Raw genomic sequence first — 22,933 nt, 5'->3', positions numbered from 1 at the left:
TATTTTATTATATTTCTTTATACTTTAATTTCTATAAGTTGTTATATATCCTTAAAACCGCTTTAAATACATAATTCTTATAAATAATTATTTAATGTCATACTAAAATTGAATTCCCAAACCAAAACAGCCATATTGGCTTTTAAGTTAAATTAAACAAAAATTTTCTTTATCAGCAACTTTAAGTACTTTACAACTTGATATTATTTTGAATGCGCGTGAATCTAAGTAAATTAAAGTTTTCTGCAGGGTATTTGATATGTGTGTTGGATAAAGTGATGCAACTCGCAAACTTGCAGATAATCGTACACCAAACAATGGGAAGTATTCATTTACATTTCTACTGTACTGAGATATTTAGTATTCAATAGCTGATGAACTGATTACAAAATTGTTTATTTGACAGCACAGTTCTGATTGACAAAACTCACTGAGATGGTGGTGATCCATTGGTTACCTCCCGCTATCTCCGCGTCCCACCACCTCCGTGTCCCGCCACCTCCGAATTTCAGAGCGACCCCTATAATCCTCGGTTACTACCTGCGTTAGAACTTTCCGTCCTAACCTAACCTAACCTAGCCTAACCTAACTTAACCTAGCCTAACCTAACCTAATCTATCCTATCCTAACCTAACCTAACCTAACCTAACCTAAGCTAACCTAACCTAAACTAACCTAAACTAACCTAACCTAACCTAACCTAACCCAACCTAACCTAACCCACGGTTTAAATTTTCATTAAATCTTCCATCCACGGGGCCTCGCAGCCGTGGATGCAATGACAGCTACCAACGCAGGCAGTGACGGGATTATAAGGGTCACTCAAGAATTCAGAGGTGGTGGGACAGATTTGAGTTCGGAGGTGGCGGAACGCGGAGATAGCGGGAGCACACGGTTCCATTAGGTACATGATGAGCTTTTATAGGAACCAAGTGCCTACGGATTATGTGTATTGAATTAGCGACCTGTCGCTTACAGCCATAGATATTTAATATTATTTCCTTCACTAATATTATTTTCACTAATATTATTTTTTGCCAATATTAAACTTTAGCACCAATGTATGGTAAAACCGTCGTTCTGCAGCAATATGACGAAACATGTTTTATTGCAACGTTCACAGCTGACATAGATCCGAATGACCTTAATCTGTCTACGTAGCTGCAAAACATGGCTAATCGATCTGGGAAATATTTTACTTTTTTACAAGCGATGAAGGCAATCCAAGACTAAAATAGGCTGTGAGGATTTAAGTAGAGATAAAGTAAGCTACATTCTAACCATATCTCTTTCATCGCTTGTTCAATCACGTTCCACTATCCGAACTCTAACACTTAATAATCTTTGGTCCATTATATAGATCATAGATCAGGGTATTCATAACTTAACATCAACATGTTACGTTAACATAATTTATTAAACCAAAAGGCGTCTATGTGAAAAATTGTTTGTAACAATAATTTGTATGTGACTAGTGGTCTTTTTATATGTCCCACCTGCATATCCTAGGACACTAGATCTAGTCCGGAACTGTTTTACACATTAACTCAGGCATAACTTTTCTAACACTGATAATAAATGTTAAATGGTTAGATTCAAATTGATTTCCTAGAGAGCCATGGCGCTATCACATAGATAAAATTAATTCATGATTGGCGGGATCTGAACCCGGGACCCCGGGCTCCAAAGCCCCGAGCAAACCTCGATGTGGAAATTTGATTGATAGTATTGAAAAGGTGATACAAAAGTAATTTCATTCCATACGAGTCCAGTATTTGACAAAAATATACTGTATAGTTAAAATTAGTTTTTCGACTTGACCTATATCTAAAATCGGGTCATACTCCTGTTAGTTAAATTAATTGTTATACCGTATTATACATTGTGATCAGGGTTAGGCAAAAGTCTAAAACCCCCCAGATAACTTTTTAACGCGTTGGAGTAGGTAAACCAAACTTGGCACATATTTACAACATAAGAAATTGCACTTTATCATCAAAGTTACAACTTTGCTCCAGCCCCCAAAATGGGGTACTTCGGGGGCAGCCCCAAATTTTCAAATGTAAACACCTATCATGTGACCCCTCATTTTAAAGGGTTTATCAAGATAAATTGAATGGCGCAGACCAGAGGTCAATATCGCACCCCTAATCAAAATGGTAGCCATTTTAATTTTTTAAGATGGGCAAGCAAGATAAAGCCTGGACACCCCCAGTTAACTTTAAAAATTTAATATTTTAATATTGGCCAAAATATGAATTCTCTTTTTTATAAAGGTATGCTGAGCTTAGTTTTCCAGATATAATCTGTTAAAAAGTTAATAGGGGACATTTCAAAATCACTGCCATTTTGATTAGTGGTGAGATATTGACCTCTAGTTTTCGCCATTTAATTTGTCTTGAGAAACCCTTTAAAATGAGGGGTCACATGATAGGTGTTTACATTTGAAAATTTGGGGCTGCCCCCAAAATATCCCATTTTGGGGGCTGGGGCAAAGTTGTTACTTTGATGAAAAAGTGCAATTTATTATGTTGTACATATGTGCGGAGTTTGGTTTTCCTACTGCAACGCGTTAAAAGGTTAACTGGGGGTGTCCAGACTTTTGCCTAACCCTGTATATCCATGTATATTATTGTAAAATGGTGTAACCATTGAGAGATCTGTCTACGTTAAAATGCAATCAAAATGATTACACAATTTACACCAGATAATATAAAAATGATTCATGTTTGTAAGAACACACATTCAAATCCAGAAACAAGTTTTTCCATGGTCGATATCGGATTTTCAGCTGTAGAACCACAACCGGTATTTACCGAAATCGCCACTTCCGGTTCGATGGATCAGCTGATAATTAATTGGTTAATCTTTCACTGTTCGTGCATAACATATTCAATAGGTTTCAACCACAGATTATTGGTTCGGTAGCTTCAATATTTGGATTGTCTGGATTGTTGCCTAGCAACCGTAACCTCGAGACTCAATTCATTGGATCATATATGTTTTTAGCTAGTTACTGATGTTTTTATTAAGGGTTTATCTCGGATGATATTATTTTCCAATATTGTATTTCAGGGTTTTTCATTATCTTCTAGTGTTTATTTTGTAGCAAGGTGAGATTTATCTTTGGCAGAATACTTTTTATTAGGTCTTGATCTTTTTCACATGTTGACTGCGACTAGATCCTGCAAAATCTCTCTTTTGGCTTTTTAGCGAAATGCACTATTCAATATCGGGGATTTTACTTTGCCTTTACGATATATTAAGTTGTTGACCGAAAATCATTTAACATTCAACAACACAATTTAGGTTCAAATGGAAAACTTAAATGGCTAAATAAGACTAATTCCTGATAAAATTAATTATTACTAATCACATTACTAATTACTAATCATGTAAGGTTACTCAACTGAATAGATGCGAACACTTTACACGCAATTTCTGTGAATAGCAACAGAATTATGATACAAATTGCAGCAAACCAGAATATTACCTCGTTGTTTGCATTGGTTGAAGGGTTATTTAATATAACAGGATGAAATAGCAGATCAAGGCATTTCAAACTGTTATTATATATACCGCGATTCAGGAAAACAAGCTCCAATATGGAGATTGATTTGATTAATAAGGAAAGTAATATGAAAAACAACCCCAACTTATAAATACAGTAATTGAGTAATTGTAACCAACTTATAAATAACGCCCCTTGTAAATAATTGAAATACTTGTCGGCAATAAAGTCATTGTAATAAATAAAAAAATAAAACTTGGCCAAAAACATTATATCAGGTTTTTACAATACTGGCCAAACAGTCGTGCTACTCTTTACTAATTACAGAGATCAGCACTTGCGAATGATTACCATTGCTGTACCTACGATACTTGTAAAACTACCGAGCTTAAAATTCCAAATTATCACATGGAAAATCATATACAATACTCACGATGCCATTTTAATTTACCAGCTCTGCACTTTTATTCGCCTAAAGTAGACTACAGTATGGAAAAATTAAATAATTTCTTCATCAAAAGTATGCATAATATTTAGTGGAATCGGGCATTGAAAATATCACCTTTAGGCTTTGTCTAGGGGAGATATATTTTTTAGATTTTTTGAAATACAATGGAAGTACATTTTACTGAAGGATTAAAAAATTTGAGTTATCTTTGCTAGTTGATTGAATCATACGGTAATAATGTACACATGGAAGAACTTCTACATGATTGATTAATAGGTCTGTTTAAAAGTTACTAACAGAATTTTCTAACTTATCCGCAATGTGGGAAACATTGTTGTGTATTTCTATCTCGAGAATGGAAGATTTAAGCACAGCGGTCAAGATTTTGACGAGGGTTACTTTTATGGCCCCCTGAGATGGACGATGAATTGAGATACTGACAATTTTCGCGCGCGTACAGAATCACCAATGGTGTTAGGGTCCGTCCAAATATATAAATTCACAAATGGTTCACCAAATTTACCAACTCTTTCTAGCCATGGCCAAATGAGTATCTGTACTGGCCCATGCGATACATGTGTTACATTTTTAACATCTTATAGTATGAATTACAAATGCTTAAGCTACATTTTCAACATCTGGAAATAATGCGGCTGTATTAAAAAGTATTAATATTACGTCCCGTACTTTCATTGTTATAGTTGAAGTTTTGATTTTTCCATTAAAATCAATGTGTTCTGAGAAACGCTTATATATATAAGAAAATGTTTATTTATTTCATTATTTGAAATTCAAACTCTTAAAATTAAGGACCAAACTGTACCTACTCTAAGCATGTCACGCATACTTGAAACAGTTCAATAGCCGTAATAGTATACATTCTTGCTATTATAATGTATATTGTACGTAATAAATTCAACTGCTCTACATTCTACGGTTCTCGTCGTGTTAAATAGATACAGATGGATGAAGAATCATTTTGATATATTTTTGGATATATAGGTATGAAAAAAGTTGTATTTTGAATTTTTAGCAAAACCTGCCATAAAGTGATTCGTGATTTATGATGCACTTTGAAAAAGTGAGACGTTTTGAGACTTTGTGACAGATAAAGTTAAAACATATTTTCGGGAAATTTACTCCCAAAGTCATTTAACTTTATTTAAGCTTTCTATTGTAAAAAAAACTCAATGCATTACTTGATTGTTCGTGAAAGTATTCCAATTGTGTCTAATCATACATGTGTGCGGAACACTAAGACAGAGATTACACATAAAAAAAAGAATCCATTTGAGCGTTGAAAGAACATTGCAGGACTTCCAACAAGTTGGTGAATTTGACTATTTGTTGGATCCATTTTTGTGCCTGTCTCGAGTCGTTTAGCGGATTGGTGATTTTGTATTTTTTACAAACCCTTAAACCAATGGTGAATCTATATGTGGTCCACACAAATTATGAGAACCACACAACATATTTTACTTAATATTTTTAATGTAAATGCACTCTAAGGTCAAGAGAATAGTTGTTTATGGTCAGATTTGAAACTGGCTAAAAATCCTACAAAAGCTTTGCAAGTAAGTTTACAAGGAGCATTTATATTTGAATGAAACACCGAACATTACGAATATTATTGAGCCATATTGATGAAAATAAATTATTAAGAAGTTCTGAAACCCAACGCTTGGGAAAATTTAAAAGGTTTGTTGGCGTTCGTTCAACAAGTATTCGCATGTCAAACTGGAATTGTCTACTTTTTCCATCATGTCTATTATCACACTTCATCAAGCAATCTTTGTTCAAACTAAACACAATTTACCATAAAAATAAAAAGTCGCTTGTTATTTAGGATTTTGTTGTTATAGCATTTTACGCTAACGATTGCGTAAAAATATAGTAACGACACGAGTAGAAAATTTAAGGTACGAGCCTTGGCGAGTGCCTTAAAAGCATCTTCGAGTGTCGTTAACACTATTTACGAGAGTTGCGTACACTACTTTACCTACGACAGTGTTTTAATTAGTAAAAATCACTACTCATAACTTCTAGGAGATATAAGAAGATTAAGTTTTAGTTTATAACCTTTCATTGTCACTGGCATTGATGAACCAAACACTAAGTGTACCACTCAACAATTAAATAGGCTGAACAGATGATTAGTTGAATTTCGAATCATGACAATTTTAATTCTTCTCTCTCAATCCTTGAACCATACTCCTTTTATCTATGCTTGAACCTCATTGGTCCGTTACCCGTGTTGTTATGAGTAAAACTATGCTGTTATGAAAGTAAACAATGCTGTTATGGGACACTTTTCAATTCTTAGAACTGAACTGAAACGGCTAATTTAAGAAACGATCGTAGGTAAAAGTATAAATATTTTATGTTTGGCAATAAGAAAAGTTAATTGCAATGTTAAAATAACCAAGCATGACATAATATTTCAAGACTGATATTTTAAGACTATTGCTACCGGTACTACATTGTTTTATGAAATAAACAAGTATTTCTAAAAACTGTGTAGTTTAAGTTTCTGTTCTAGTATTAATATTAAACAATGTTTAGTAAGTTTAAAATGCTCACGAAGATCGCAGGGACAAAAGATTATAGTACTGTATAAACATTCCCGAAAGAGAATTCTCCATTCTCAACGTACATGTGTTAATTCCATCTCAAAACTTTGACCTGGACGGCCTTTTTTCTGAATGGGAAAATTCCATACCCACAACTCACAGATTATGGTATCGGTACCCGTTTGTCTCCTGAAAATATTTCCTAAAATCAGGTAAACCGGTAAAACTCCGAATTGAAAAAGAAAACATGTATCGAACTATCTATCATTCCCATTGTTAATATTATGGTAGTGGTATAGGATGGATATATTGTCATTTGCTTGTATTTTTTTGTGATAACGAATGTACAAAGAAAACAGCGCTAACTTTAAACGTTGCTGTAATAAACTGCCAGAACAAATACGACGTGGAATTTCCAATATTGTAGATTGAAAACATAGTAGCAGTAGCTGTGTTTACCATATTACACTAGCAACAGTAGCGTTAAGCTAGAGTGTGTAATATTAATAAACTCAGAATGCTTAATATATAACGCCTCTTGAACACATGCACATAGTGGCAATAATCCCTGTATGAGATATTTTAAAATGTAGCGAATGTAAAGCCTCACACATTCTGTTTGAGCAAAACAATCATCTTGAAGCCTTCCCTCCCACCTAGTTCTGCTGTTATAGCTGTAAGTGCTTGGATTTCAATATCAAAATAGAAGACGAGAAATTGGCATTTAATTCAACGGTGCTTGATAACTAACACTGATATACATTTAGAGATTTTATAAATAGATCTTATACGTTGTATTATCCATACTCCTGAACAACTAAATTCATTCCTTGGCAATTACGGATAGTTATCTTTGATCAAAACGTAATTAACAATAGTTGCATATTTCTTCGTTCAGAGTAATGTATAATTGTTCGAGCATACTCTACGAAATTAAACCGGGTAATTAATTCAATTACTGTGTACGATACAGACGAAGTATTTGAAGCTATTTTCATCTGTTGATAAAATGTCAAGTGGCGGCATTTAGTTGGTTGGGAGCGTACCGTAGTGGAGTGGCACAGTGAAGGGGGGAGAGGGGGGTTTGTATTTAATGCCGTATTTGTTCCTTAGAGGTTATAAAAAGCCTTGTGATACGGCCGCTTTAATCAGACCCCAGCCTGCAACTATAAACAAGTCCCATTCATTCTTGACCTTTCTTGTATCGTTTCAAACTGAAAGGATGGTTTAAGGTTTAAATGTTACTTTATATGTCAGTTACGACCTTACAGAGCTAAAATAAAGGTTGCAAGAAAGTTAGGATTTTATAAGATTGGAGTAGAAATATTGTGTTCAGGTAATAATCTTCTGTTCAGGTAACAATATTGCTGAGCTCTGTAACATTATGTCTGATGTGATGGCAGATGGCATAATCTGGTTTGAGGCTAATGGCCTCCTTTTAAACACTAATAAAACCCAACCAATATGCGTTTTCCCTTGTGCCAGTTTGATGTTCAATCTGATGTAGTTGTAGATTCTGTCGTTAAGCGTATTGCCGTTGACACCAAACTTACCTGGGATTCTCACATACAGGATTTTTGTACAAGACTATCCAGGAGTGATTTCTCTTTTGTGGCATTTACAGTGTGTTCAAACAGCCGTGGCACCTGAGGGATTAGGAGACTCCAAGGGTTTCCATGGGGTCTCCTAATCCGTCAGGTGCCACGGCTGTTTGAACGCACTGAAGAAGCTGATCCCTAAAGTCTACCTGAAAAATGTAGGCTATATTATGCTTTGTTAAGTGGAATAATTTCTTATAGCATTCGTCTCATCGTATGTGGGGGAATGGCCACAGTATTGATAAAGACTTGCGCTTACAAAAAAAGGCGATGCGTATAATCATACACTCAGCTTTTAAAGCACTCTGTAAACCACTCTTTGTCAGCGAAAAAATCTTGACAGTGATTAACCAGTATATTTATGTTTGTCTACTGCATAAGCAACATCTGCATGAGTATCCACTCAGAAGTAAGTTAGTGTGCATGGTTATTGCACTAGAAGCATGTCCTCACTCGATCAGCCTTATGTTCGTTTGAGTAAATCACAATCTCAGCATCGCACTATGTATATTAATTTATTTAACAAGTTGCCTGTTTCTGCACGTAATGTGTCTTTCACTAAGTTTAAGTTGTCTGTTTACAATCGGTTGGTTGCAAGGCCCTTCTACAAACTGGATGAATTCTTTAAATTGCCTAATGTTGATATTAAATTTTAAATTATGTCTGTCTGTGATATAGGCAATGGCTTAATTGTTTTATAATTATTTATCCGTCTGTTTGTAAGTTATTGTATTTTACATTTTATATTCTTTTCTTGCCCCTGTTATATGTTTTTACTAATTTATTATAAAACACACTGCGTGTATTGTATACACAGTGCACTTGTTTTCATGATTGTTTCTAGTCTTTGCATGTTTTAAAAACCTACAGATTTTATTTTTAAGATCACTGTGATACTTTGCATGTATCCACTGCACTTATTTTTATTAAGTTTGCTTTTATGTTGCCTGTCAACTTTAGGCTACCGTTAGTTTATTGACGTTCATCCATTGCATGTAATGTATAGCACTTAACTATGAATAAAAATTCTTAATTTCTTTTGATGAATTACTTGTTTAGAGAATACTGTACAGTTAATGCAGTTTCGGGAAATAAATAACCTGCAACTAATTCTAACAATTGAAAGTTTTCATACCGTGTTGGTTTATGGCAATGAGATTGAAAAAAACCACGAATATTCTTCACAGAATGGTAAAAAAATAAGACTTGGTATACATATTGGTGATACTCCTGTTTGGTGGGATAAGCCCCAAGTCGTCCTCATGTTTTAACTGTACGACATAGACGATGTAAATGTATCTAAAGGAGCAAGAGGACATTTAATTGTTGATTAATTTATATTGAGAGAATGGGATGCTAGTTCAGCTATAATCCTTATCTGATCACAGTTGACAATAGGTCATCTATGTGTGATTCAGTTTCAGCAAATATAATCTAAACATGTCTGTCGCTTCGTAATAATTCAATAATTGTGTGTATTTGCTTCTTTTTAAGCTTAACAGTTACTCAATCCATGTCAGATATAGTGTTTTTGAGGCACTATGAAACACCACACGTTTTTATTTTTTGTTTTGACTTTGTAAGACATATATTCCAAACTAAAATAATAATATGAATCAAATCTACAACAGCCTCTTCCTGATTAAATATAATTTTCTAACCTTAAAGATAATTAAAGAAAACAATAAATAGGTCTCAAACTCGGTACCTACTGACAAGAATATATTTAAGTGAATAAGATATCTCACAATTTAATAAAACTCATTACTACAGTACATACCAAATAACAAATGAAATATTTATCTAAAGTACCGTAGTTTTTTTTATATTTACGATCTTATTGAGGCCAAAGTGAGACCATTTCATCGCTATAGGTTTACTCAAAAGACAAAACAAACTGAAGAGCTCTCGTTTTCTATTTTGGTGTATAAAATGTTTACAAATCTAGGTTTAACGATGTTCTAATTTCTCTCAGACAGTAAAATATATTTCAGCTACAACCATACCCCATTATAGACGACCTGCTTGTTAGCAAGTGCAATATAATATTCCGAAACTCTAAATATAAATGTTTAATGGTCCATTTGTTATATCAACAATCATGACTGCCAATTCCCAATATTCACAGAACAAGGACGATTGAATCAAATTTTCGAATGTTCCAATTACATTTTAATCTTAAAATATTATGACTTAAACTATGACCAAAACATGACTAAAATGTTAACAATCCTTCCTTGGAGATTATTGTCTAGAATCACAAGAATGAAACCAAGATAAAGTATCAAACACCACCTGTAAGCTTTTAATAACAAACAATTCCAATAAAAAATATACAAGAATAAGTGACGGTGTTATATTAGGTAACAGAAAAGATACTTGCTTAAAAGGTGTATGATCCTGTAAGAACAGGCAGTGGTCGGATTGCGGGGGAACGCGTTGGAACGGAGTTCCTGTACCTCTCTTTCGGAAAGATAAAAATATTGGCTTCAATAGGTACATAAATAGGTACTAATCACATAAAATAGGTTACAGTTCCGAAACCTCATTTTTTACAAATCGAGCACTGAGAACAGGTACTCCATGGAGTGTATTTAGTATAGGTTTAAAATCAGCTTAATTTTGCAGAGTTTGATATTGAGTATCAGTATTTTTATTGGATAGACCTAAACAGTGGTATAACAAATAAAGAATTTGGAAAAGAGGCCATTTGTAGAAAGTAAGTATAGTGCAAATATCTGCTTTGCTTACACAAAATAATCTAACCATCCAAATGTGATAAAGACCTTGGGACTAAAAATTTCACTGAAAGTTCACTGCTAGCTCCACCCATTTGAATAAATAATCCAGTAATACACATTTACAGCCCTCCTGCTGGTAAGCTCACGTGAGGTTTGGAGGGGTTTGAAAATCATTATAAACAGCCACAGACAATATTCCTTAAAAAGATTACAGGTTCTGTTTCTTTAGCTATGAATGAGTCAAATTAACATTGTGATGGAGAAGGTGAGATACTATTTAAACAGTAAATACAAGCAAGCATCTGCCTAAAAAATTGAAAAATATTACAGTAAATTTGATAAAGTAATTTTCAAACAGTTTTTAACCACGATACATCTTACATAAGAATAGAGAATAGGGTGTTTCATCTGGTTAATTTAATTTTCATTGTTAAAATCCAATTGTTGAGTTTTCATAAATAATTTATAAAACAATTAAAATGGAAGGAATATTCATATCTAGTATGAAAATATCAAGAATTAAATTCAACAAATCACTTTAAAGACAAAGATTTAAAAAAATACTCCAGCAGAAAATCTGCTGACTAAGCGAATATCCATTTGAATTGATTTTGAATCAAATCTATTTGAATAAAATTAGGTTTAACAAGTACCTAGGTTTGCTGCTACAAGGAAACTAATAAAGTGTGTTTTTTAGTAAAATATTAATAGCTTAGTATAAAATAAATAAATTTGCCAAGTTTGATCAAAATATATTTGTAATCAAGCAAACTACGACATTTTACAATATTCTCCATAAGAATAATAATTTTGAATTTACATTTTTTAAATTTTCTCTGTTACCAATAACCGTACCAAAACACTTTGATATACTAAATTATTTGTTTTTTGAAGCTCTTTAAAGCTTTTGAAGCTCATGCTGGTTCGCAAACTCGTGCAAGTTTATCCCGCCTTACACATTTAAAACAAATTTCATCAAAATTGGACAATAATTACTCAAGTTATCCCGTTCACGGACGTATATATATACATATATAAAAATTTGAAAGAATGGTTTGGCCTCTAAGGTCATAAAAATTAAAAGGTAAATCGGTCCCGGGCCTAGGTCTTACCTACGGTAATAGCTACTTCCCTATAAGGAAATTCGCTAAAAGGACAGTTTTGGAACAAAGTATCATAAATTGAACAAAAATCATAGTATTATATTAGTAATAAGCACTGCATTGCATTATTTAAATATGCTACAATTTATATTTGAAACCTGCAAACTATTTACTATGTTAAACAAATAATCAAAAAAGTGTGTGCAAGTTTGGCAGACAGAAGTATATTTGTTTCAAAGGTCGAGTAAATATTTAGTAATATTTTGACTCAATGGGTTGAAGGATTTGTTCAAACTCTAGGGAATATTCTGCAGAGAAATTCTTTGAGATTAACAAGCTGACATTTTCATTCCTCTGCATGATCCTGAATATAGTACATTTCATGGAGGTTCAAATTAAATTCTTTTATTTTAGTTACATAACATTTTTAAATAGTTGTTGATTGATTTGTTCCAATATTTTACTCCAGTTTTAATTTTGTTACAATACAACAAAATATTTAATATATTATATGCCACAAATTGATACATAAAATATATTTAATCGTACGTATTAAAAAACAAAATAATTATTACATCATTTCTAAAAATATCAATTCAAACAAATTTATATTTTATTTTTTATTAGTGTAAATTTGTATTCAAAATATTTTCATACTACAGAGTAAACACTTGGTCAAATCAGTGAACTCAGAAGTATTGATTTTAGTATTAGTTTTGAAGCTTATACAGGGGTCAGTAAACCTCAACTCCACTCTTGATGCAAATTGTAATGCTAATTTTGGTTTGAAGATGAAATGGTTTTCCTGTCTAATGAACTAATAGCGTATAGGCCTACTGCTCTAATACATATTGCACTTGCAGATTAAATGAGACAACATTTTTATAATCTGTTTTGTGGTATAAGAGTGTAAAAATCATTTAATGACAATTAAGCTGTTTGGTAAATTTTTCTGAGATTTTGAATATAGTAAGGTACAAGGTAAAAATTGCAAATATAATGTATGCATTTGAGGTTAAAATAATTTGTTCTAAGTCAACACTTATTAATGTTAAAAAAGAATAACAAATGTTTTTACCATCAAGCTTTTTTCCCGCAACTAACATTGCATCCCGAGATTTAGATTCCATGATAACTTGGTTTGCACAAAACGGACTACATCTAAACTGTTCCAAAACTCATCTTCTTCATTTCCATAATCCACAACTGAAGGCAGGTGAGATAGATAACAATCAAACTAAAATCAGGTGATTCCATAAAATTTTCTGCAAATACTAAATTCCTGGGTGTAAACATAAATGAAAATCTAAAATGGTCTGATCATCAAATACAAATTAGCTTGTCTCTAGCAAAAGCACTGTTTGGTCTAAGGGTAGTTTATAAGTCTTCGGGTTTGCATGCAGCTCTTGCTGTGTATCATTCTTATTTTATGTCTAGGTCTTCCTATGGTATTATCTCATGGGGCAGCTCCCCCATTAACAAGAATATTTTTATCTTACAAAAAATTGCCGTTAGAATTTTAGCTGATACCAGACCACGTTCCTCTTGCCGCCCCCTTTTTATTCAGATGAAACTCTTGACAATTTATGCAGTTTATATTTTTCAACTGTGCATCTTTGTAAAAAGAAATTATAAGGAATTTATGTTGAAAAATTACACTCATCAATATAACACCCGACACAGGAATGATCTTCAATATCCTGTGCATAGAACAGCTCTGTATGAAGGATCGCCATGGTACATGGGTAGGAAAATTTACAATAACCTCCCAGATCAAATTAAAACTGAAGAAAATATGTCATCCTTTAAAAGAAAACTAAAATCTTATCTCATTCTCTTGTCTCCTTATTCCCTAGATGATTTTATAAAAACTTAGCTTTAGGTTTTATGGATTGATAAAACAAAGAATTTAGCATAAGGTATTATTAGATAGTAAAGTGGTATTGACATGTCATATGTTTATATGTGAAAATCACAATCTTGTAAACTTATGTGACGAATAAACATTTCATTTCATTTCATTTCATTTCATTTCATTTCATTTCATTTCTTAGAAAATCCAACCTGCTACGTTTACATGTTGAAAAAAACATTGTAATTAGAGATAATAAATCAATTACAAAAACTATAACTGTTAATATTTTTTAAATGGATTTTTCCAATTTCCATTTCTTAAGTGGTTTATGTAATTGAATATACAGCTACACATATCACGCTGGTTTTATAAATATTCTGTCTGATATTCCATGTTTTGAGATGTAAATGTCCATGAAATGAAGATGATTGATAGAAAGAAAGGCTCTTTAACTGCTCTTTTTCCTGACTGTTCGCTCCATTAGGTAATTGGGATCGATTGGAGATTCTATCTAGAGGTTTAAGGTGGGTGTTCATAGCTACCAAGCAAGGCTGCTAAATTTGATTGTAGAATCCTAAACCTTACGATTTGTCGAGTAGGTACTTTGTTTCCCTTTTTTGCATCAACTAATTTTCTGAATCGGTGATAAAATACAAGAACCAATATTTAGATACTACTTCTCAATGAATTGTGAGGAAAAAGGATTTACACAAAGAATACCAAATACAAGTTAAATTGAGTTTATAAAACTTTTAATGTATACAACTTTAAATTAATCTTTGTGTTTATGATTTTGTGTGTAGTTAATAATATGACAATAGTGTTTCTAAGAAACTTAAATGTATCTGAGAAACGCTGGCTACAAATAAACACAGAAAATAAACAAATAACACACACAGAAAACGTTATACAGTAGAACCTTGATAAGAAGACCCTCGATAACAAGTCACCCTTGATAACAAGTTTCATTTAATAATCCCATTGAGAGTCTTGTTATCAAGGTTCTACTGTAACGCTCTCAATCATTCATGCCAAATAACCTTAAATTTAACAAAACACCAAAATATTCATGTTACTAATCAATCAAAGTAATATTTTCACCCTATTGTTTTATTTTTATAACGGTTTTCATTCTGATAAATATTAAATAAATTTAGTAACACATGTAAGAATATTTTTTTGTAGTGCATGTACTGTGATTGCGGTGTACATCCGAACATAGCAGTCCAAGTACCTCAATGTGTCTGTCTATTATGAAACCAAATTTATATTCTGTATGCATTACTTAAAACTACACATTTGCCATCAAATTACAATGAATCTTTGGAGATATTGTTGTTTTATTCCAGATCTTAAATCCCTCAGAGCTCTGTATACCCAGGGCTTACAAATTTCCCATGTTAAGATTGGTTCGTAACAATGATTATTTAGTTATTGGTTGGCTGTTTTATTGAGTGTTAGTTATTTGTTTATTCATCAAGATTTCTCATTTTGTTGATTCATAAGAGCAGATTCCAAATTAAATATTGGAACAAATGTAGGAATAATATGAGCATATATTTTTTTTAATCCTTTTAACTACATAATGGAGCCATTTTAATATACACTGTATTACATAGTTTGGTTTTTGGTTGAATATTACCATGGGAGTATAGAGGATGTTATTTGCAAGATAGCTGATACTGAGGACTTGTGTTATACGCTCTACAAGAATATTCAGCCACTTTGTAAAGCTTTATTCATGTCAGAGGCAGTCATTCGTAATCAACCATTTTTTACAGCTGAATAATTCTTCACTGGTTCTTTGCTCAAATATTCTAGATTGTCAGAATTGTCCTTTTCTGTTATCAGAAAGTTTTGTACATCTCATTAAGAATAAATCACATTAGTTGTGGTATCTCAGATTTTATTATTTCTTATAATAGGCTATATTAAGATGTGTTCAAAATATTACTCTCTGTTGGGTTGAGTTCAACAAAAATATTTTTTGTAATTGGTTTAGTTGGTTTTATGTAAAAACAAGAACAAGAACCATGTCTGGATTATATTGTCTGTGATTATGTATCGTAAATTTTTGTAGATTTTAACCTGTATCAAACAAACTACTAAACCATTAGAAAATTAAATATGAATGTGTTTTGTTAACTATTGAGATTTGAGTATGTAATGGATAAACTATACATTTGAATGTTGTAATTTGATGTTTTTTAGAATATGCATTGTGAAAAACTAAATGTTAACTTATATTTTGGAGGAAGACTGAATGAAATAATCTTTGACACATTTCTATAAGGGATGGAAAGCTTTCAATTTAAGCATAGGTATACCTTAAAGTTAATAATGTTAGTTAAAGTGAAAATGATATTGTACAATTTATATCTCAATAAATTTAACATTGATATTTTCATACTCAATTGTATAATATAGCTGACAATGCACCTCATTCCAATGTAAATCTTATCAGATACAAAGCATGTCGTTCAATAACCTTTAGTTGTGACAAAACATCAAGATTTCTTTTTAAACCAGGAGGCCTCTTTTAATCTTACATTTGCCCATCCACATAGCATATAGCAGGCCCGAGGCCTGACTGTATTCAGCAAAGCGAGGGGGCTGGCCGGCCCAGTACAAGAGTGAACAATACTGATAAAAAGAAGTGGCAGGCACCAGGATCCAAACCCGAGACATCGCTGCCCGAAGTCTAGGGCGCTATTGACTGAGCCACCGACTCACCAAAACGATTTGTGGTTACAGTTACTAGTTTTATTCTTTTGCCTCTAAGTTTAATCTTTATCGAACTTTTCATTACATACTTCTTGGTTTCACGTCTGATTAAATGGTCTTTTTTAGGTTGGTGGTGATAACGGTAGTGCTGGTGCTGGCAGACTTTGACCGAAGTATCCGCTGTGTCTGGTTACTATGGCAGTACTGTCTCGGTTACGCAGGAATCCTCGTATGCTCGGCTTTCTTAGATCTCATGATCTCTATGGTGGCCATGCGAGGCGGCATCTTGGATGTAGATGCTCGGGCTCCTATGAGATATCTCATCTATATCAGGCTGTGTAAGTATATAAGAATAAGAATAGGAACCCTTTATTGTCATTAAACACAGAAGTCATAGACATTGTCGAATCTTAAACTAAATAAGTTACCATTCATTCGTGACACTTACCATTGTACTCCTACAGGAATTGTGGGAGGGGGGATGATTCCATGACAAAGTTCTTCAAAATAAAAAAAAATAATTAGAGGCCTTAGATCTGAGAAAAATGGCCAATGAGTATTTCACACATGCGCCAAGTAAAAAACACTACAGTTTTTATTTATTTGTTCATTTTTGTAAATTGTATACGGACAACGTCTGTGGAAGTCATTTTCAGCAGAAAAATGGAAAAAAGATGATTCTTTTTGTCAAACAATGACACCAGAAATGTTTATAAGCAAAACAGTTTAACCTCTAAAAGCTTTTTAATGCTTTTTAACTTCTTGCATTGCAACAATTATATACCGGGTGTCCCATAATAGTCCCCCCCTGGGTAATTTTTAACAGCTGCATTTATTCAAACGAGCTTCGATACACGTTACTAGGGTAATGTAAAGTACTTTTTGGGGGTATTTTGAAATGCATTAGTTTTATAGAATATCGGCGAAAACCAGAGGTCTCTATCTCAATCCATTACAGAATGGCAGCGATTTTTTAAATTTTTCACCAGCCTGAGAGAGCGCATGTAAAAATATACACCTATATCCCCTATTAGCGTTTTTATGGGTTGTACCAGGGACACTAAACTCATTATTATTCTAACAAGAAAGTAAAAACTTCTTTTTGATTAGTATGACAATTTTGCCCAGGACCCAAAAATGGGGTATTTCGGGTGCAGCTCAAAATCTTTAAATATAAAGCCCCATCAAGCAACACGTAATTTTGAAGGTCTCCAGTTAAAAATAATTTTGGTCAAAACCAGAGGTCTCTACCTCAACCCAGTACAAGATGGTGGCAGTTTTTAGTTTTCAGGCATTACATTTAACACTTTTGAGCTGCACCAATATGTTTCATTTTGGGTTCCCAGGGGAAATTGTGATACCAACTAAAAGTAAAAAGAACACTGTTTTTCTTATGGAGGGATAAGCTTTCCTGGTACACCCTGATAAAATGTTAATATTGGATATTAGGGTCGCCGGAAGACTGCCCCCCTGGACAACTACCCCCCCAAGCAGGTTCATACATCATGTTGACGTCAGAGATCAAGGGGGCAGTTTTCCAGTCACGGATACTCAAGTTTCGTGGTCATACTGTTCTAAACTAACCTAACCTAACCAACCAAACTTGCTGTAACATTTCAAAATTCTTTATGATATTCCCCACATTCCCTTTCTGTTATCAAACGGATTTACTCAAATTCAAATTACATTTACATGGCATCACATTTTGCTAGGAGGGTAGTATTCCAGTCACGGACACGGCTACCATATTGGTTAGTTGGCAGATTTCGTGATGTCACGTTTCACCTGGGGGGTGGTTTTCCAGGGGGTAGTATTCCGCATCTCCGAGACATTTTAATGCATTTTTATGTGGGGTCTGTGAGGTTGATGAATACTAAAAACTGACCCCTTTTTGTATTGGGTTGAGATAGGGACCACTAGTTTTCACCGAGATTCTTTTTAACTGATGGCCTTTAAAATGAGGTGTCACTTGACAGGGCTTTATATTTTAAAATTTTGAGCTGCCCCCAAAATAGCCCAAATTGTCATACTGATGATCAAAAAGTAGTTTTTCCTTTTTTTTTACAATAATAATGAGTTTAGTTTACCTGGTGCTACCCATAAAAACGCTAATAGGGGTTATTGGTGTATATTTTTACATGGGTTCTCTCATGCTGATGAAAAATAAAAAATGGCTGCCATTCTGTAATATAGACCTCTGGTTTTTGCCGAAATTCTTTTAAACTAATGGCCTTTAAAATGATGTGCTACTTGATGTATTGTCGGAATTGCAATAAATGATCATAGCAATGATAAGATTAGAGTTGATAGGGGCTACTATTTGAACATTTTAAGTTACCCCCAGCAACTTAGTTAACCCCTATTTGGGGGGGGGGGTTGAATTTCAAAATACCTCTAAAAAGTACTTTACATTACCCTAGTAACTTGAATATATGCAGCCGTTTAAAAATTAACCGGGGGGACTATTATGGGACACCCGGTTGTATAATGACTTAAATTATCTAGTAAATAAACCTTAATAGTCCTTAAATTTATGTTAGATTGTTTCTTATTGCTTTAAGTTTATATACGACTTTACCATAGCTAAGTCAGAGACAATCCGTGGTTCTGTGTTGACAAACCACTAATGGCTGTTATGGAGACAAATCCAGCCAAAGAAGCTGTGCAAGTCAACCAAAATTAAATCTTCTTCTTCAGAATCACTCATCACAAACTTGTTTTTAACAACACAAACTAACGAATCAACCTGTCAGTGTGAGTTTCGCGGCTCAGACATGCAGAAAAGCTAACAGAAGCAGAGCGCTACTCTCTACTAGCATCTCTGATATATGCTACGATTGCTACGATCATTTATTGCAATTCTGACAATACACAAAGTATCTTACTCCCATTCTACACTCATCCTTCACTCATATTTTGGTTGAAATACACCTGGTTGCATCCCCATCTCAATTGGTATTATTGGTAAATGTCTACTTTAACACTATTTGAGTTGATGTCTTGTTTCAGCCGTGATGGTAGTTGAGATGGTTTGGCTGACTCTGGCTGTGGTATGGCTATCTGCCCATTACCAAACGTGCCCAGTAGATGGAGCCAAGGACGCTATACTCGGTAATATCAAAATAAACCATTTTGTATTTCCTGAATGATTTAGAGCTGCAATTTCCTGTGTTAAATTTATGGATGTAGTTTTAAGATGTTGAATTCTTTGGTTCAGTTACCAGTAGTAAAATTACAAGTAGGTTTGACAATGCTATTAACTACATTTTCAAAAGATTTTAGAATTGTCTACGTATACAGCAGCAAATGAGTTTAAAAGGAAATTTAATATTAGTCAAACATTCTAGATAGAATAGTGTCTTGGGGCAGCTGCTGAAACTCTGAAACCATTTTCAAAATTCAAAAACGATCCTAAGAATCATAATGTTTCCAAAACCCAGGCAATCCTGAATATTAACCATGTAACCATTTTTATTTAATAAATTAATTGATTGATTGTTAGGTTGATTAATTTAAGAACTGAAAAATTACTTTTTTATCAATGTATATCCTGCGAATTTTTCATTAATGCATTGAACATTGAAACGATCTACAACTAAACATTCATAAAATACCCTCTGATAAAAGTCTTCCACAGTATCTAGGGGAAAACGTCTAATAAACCGTCAGAATCAGAAATAGGAAGGATATTTCAAATTTTATTTGGTTTTTACTTTAATTGTTTATCAGTATTGTAATTTTTTAACAGACATGTTTGATTAGTTATTTATATTTTATGGTCCAGGCATGGTGATTTGCAACTGGCTAGTAGTGTTGAGCATCATGCTGACAGTTTGGTGCGTTTTCGACGCGGCCGGTCGATCATGGGTGAAAATGAAGAAATATCAGCGGTCAATGAGAGAGTCTGAGTCTAGGTTTCAATACAAAAGGTCTGGAAACCGAACGAGAAATTGGAGGCAAAGGTATATCTATACTAAACAAATTTTTAATATTATATTTTTAATAGTCTTCTTGTTTTAGGACTAATAATCAGTAGATAATTGTAATAACATGCTACAATATTTTTAATTTTCACAATGTGTATTTTTATTCCCATTTAATTTTACTATTATTTGTACATACATTTACTCCATCTATGTAGATGAACATAGCTTTGTGTGTATATTAAAATAATATGATCAAATCAAAAGACACCAGTTAACGATTTGTGCAAGTTCCGAGTCAATAAATTATTTGAATGTGCTGGTAAACAAATTATGCATCCACAACAACAAATTGTGTGACATTAATTATTTGTATAACTAGTGTGCGAAGTGGCACATTGCTGCACATGAGAGAAATGTTTACGCACGACCCACATGCGAGTGTGGAAAGTTTCTTCAGTGCAGCAAAGAAACTTGGCACACTAGTTACACATTATATTTTTCCTACAGTTACCATAAAGCATATAAATTATTAGTCTTTCAAATACTATAGAACACATTTTTAGGTTAGGTTAAATCCAGGCGTTGAACAAAATGGGAAACGCTGATCGTAGTTGTAGTATCTAAGTGTTGTCAACTTATTTTCAAGCGTATACAAATTACGTGCCAAATAAAAGCACACTGTTTTGTGTTTGGTTGGAATACTGGAGTGCGGCAAAAGTAAGCAAATGCAGCAGTTAACTACTTGGCTTGCCATAGTCAGTGCAAGGAAGCCCACTATTAGGTAACTGTAGGAAAAATACTTCTCACTGCTTTGATTGTTTTATAAAACTAAAAGGATTAATAACACCCTTTTGTCGTCTGTGGAAATCATATGATTCAGACCTGATAATGTGGTATATTTGCAGAAAAGTCTTGAGAGCGTATCAAGACAGTTGGGACCATCGCTGTCGTCTGCTTTTCTGCTGCATTCGGAACACTGATCGTAATAAGGTATGCACATATTTGGTAGAAGTTTTTAAAGCAGTTTTCACTTTTTCCAACTAGTTTAACAGATTCACTACCAGGTGACACAAGGACATTATTCTGGTAGGCAACTTGCTAACAGAATTGTTTTAATCCAATCCTTACTGTTTTAAACAAGAACAAATCAAAGAAAAAAACCATTATGAAACTGATTTTATTGGCATACATTCATCAAATTAGTGTATTTATTTTATTTGTTTTCTTTTTTGCAGAACTCATTTGCTGACATTGCAAGACTTTTGTCAGATTTTTTTAGGGATTTGGATGTCGTTCCGTCTGATGTGGTTGCTGGATTAGTTCTCCTTCGGAAGTTCCAGAAAATAGAGCAGGAGGATGTTGTTAATCAGGTATTGTCATAACCTAGATTATGGTCATGCATAAGAGTATGTACAGTAGACTCCCTCTAGTTCGGCCACCTCGGGACCGGACCACTGACCGGACTACAAAACGGCCGGACTAACCGGATGTAGTGCGTTTTACATAATCAAAATACAAATAATAGTATTAAGCAATCGTGATATGTTAAGTCATTAACCTTGGTTCAGTAATAAAAACTGTAACGTTTAAAATCACGCTTACTCAAGCAAAACAAAAATTATACTACACTGTACGTACAGCAATAAATCACGTAAAGAACAGAACAATAGAAAAGTCTAGTACTGCAAGCTACTGCAACCGTAGTCAGCATAGGCTACTACTACATGTTGTTTCAGAACATAAGAATGTCGATAAAACATTAGATAACTCATAAAACAGCATAAAATCATAGTACTTAGTGTTAAAGATAATAACAACAGTCGTAAAATAGGATTAAGATAACAATGGATGACGTAAAACACCGCTTATTCTTTCTTCTTTGTTCTTCTATTTTTTCTTTGGTTTCTCTTCATCCACACATTCAACAAGTTGCCATGGTTACTAATCACCCAATCACAAACTGTTGTGAGATAGCAAGCGCACAGCACTACAGCAGACATCAGTTGTGTCTTGTGTCAAGAGTAGACGATTGTCACTGTCCGTACAAGCGGATAGATTGACCTTGAAGCTTACGATGGCTATTTCTTTGTTTTGCTTTACCATGGGGTTTAAAAAACAATAATGGGGGAACCTACCGCATAAAAAAATGGTCCAAAATATTTAATTTTACACTGCATTTCAACATATTAGACTGAAAAAGAAAACTATTTATGAAATGTTCTTGGTATTTTTGAGGTTATGTAACATAGTTTTACATAGGTAATATGCAACAATTCACCCATAGAAGCACCCGTCAACTAAACTGACATAAATTGTTTACTTCCATGGCCGGAAACTAAATATTCAAGTTGAATCTTGTCAAGGTCATTCGCCCGTGACATATGACTTGACCCCTGAGACCGGGCCGGACCATCCGGCGGCCGATCCAACCGAAGCCGAACTAGAGGGAGTCTACTG

At 33.6% G+C, this 22,933-nt stretch overlaps 1 protein-coding gene across 3 annotated transcripts in view; it reads left to right on the top strand.

Annotated features, from left to right (window-relative positions):
- The window catches only part of LOC128997983 (diacylglycerol lipase-alpha), a 78,494-nt gene that overhangs the window by 26,877 nt on the left and 28,684 nt on the right, over nucleotides 1-22,933 (top strand). For all 3 annotated transcript variants that reach the window (XM_054423869.1, XM_054423868.1, XM_054423870.1), the window contains exons 3-7: nucleotides 16,677-16,888; nucleotides 19,560-19,661; nucleotides 20,335-20,512; nucleotides 21,382-21,466; nucleotides 21,712-21,846. In XM_054423869.1, coding sequence (XP_054279844.1) covers nucleotides 16,677-16,888; nucleotides 19,560-19,661; nucleotides 20,335-20,512; nucleotides 21,382-21,466; nucleotides 21,712-21,846 — 712 coding nt within the window. The remainder of the gene's footprint in view (nucleotides 1-16,676; nucleotides 16,889-19,559; nucleotides 19,662-20,334; nucleotides 20,513-21,381; nucleotides 21,467-21,711; nucleotides 21,847-22,933) is intronic.

The sequence above is a fragment of the Macrosteles quadrilineatus genome, unplaced genomic scaffold, assembly GCF_028750875.1.
Source record: "Macrosteles quadrilineatus isolate MER2022 unplaced genomic scaffold, UCM_ALF_1.0 Scaffold_7__1_contigs__length_78375512, whole genome shotgun sequence".
Classification (NCBI taxonomy): Eukaryota; Metazoa; Arthropoda; class Insecta; order Hemiptera; family Cicadellidae; genus Macrosteles; species Macrosteles quadrilineatus.
Note: the sequence above shows the minus strand (reverse complement) of the source record. Positions and strands in the feature narration are given on the sequence as shown.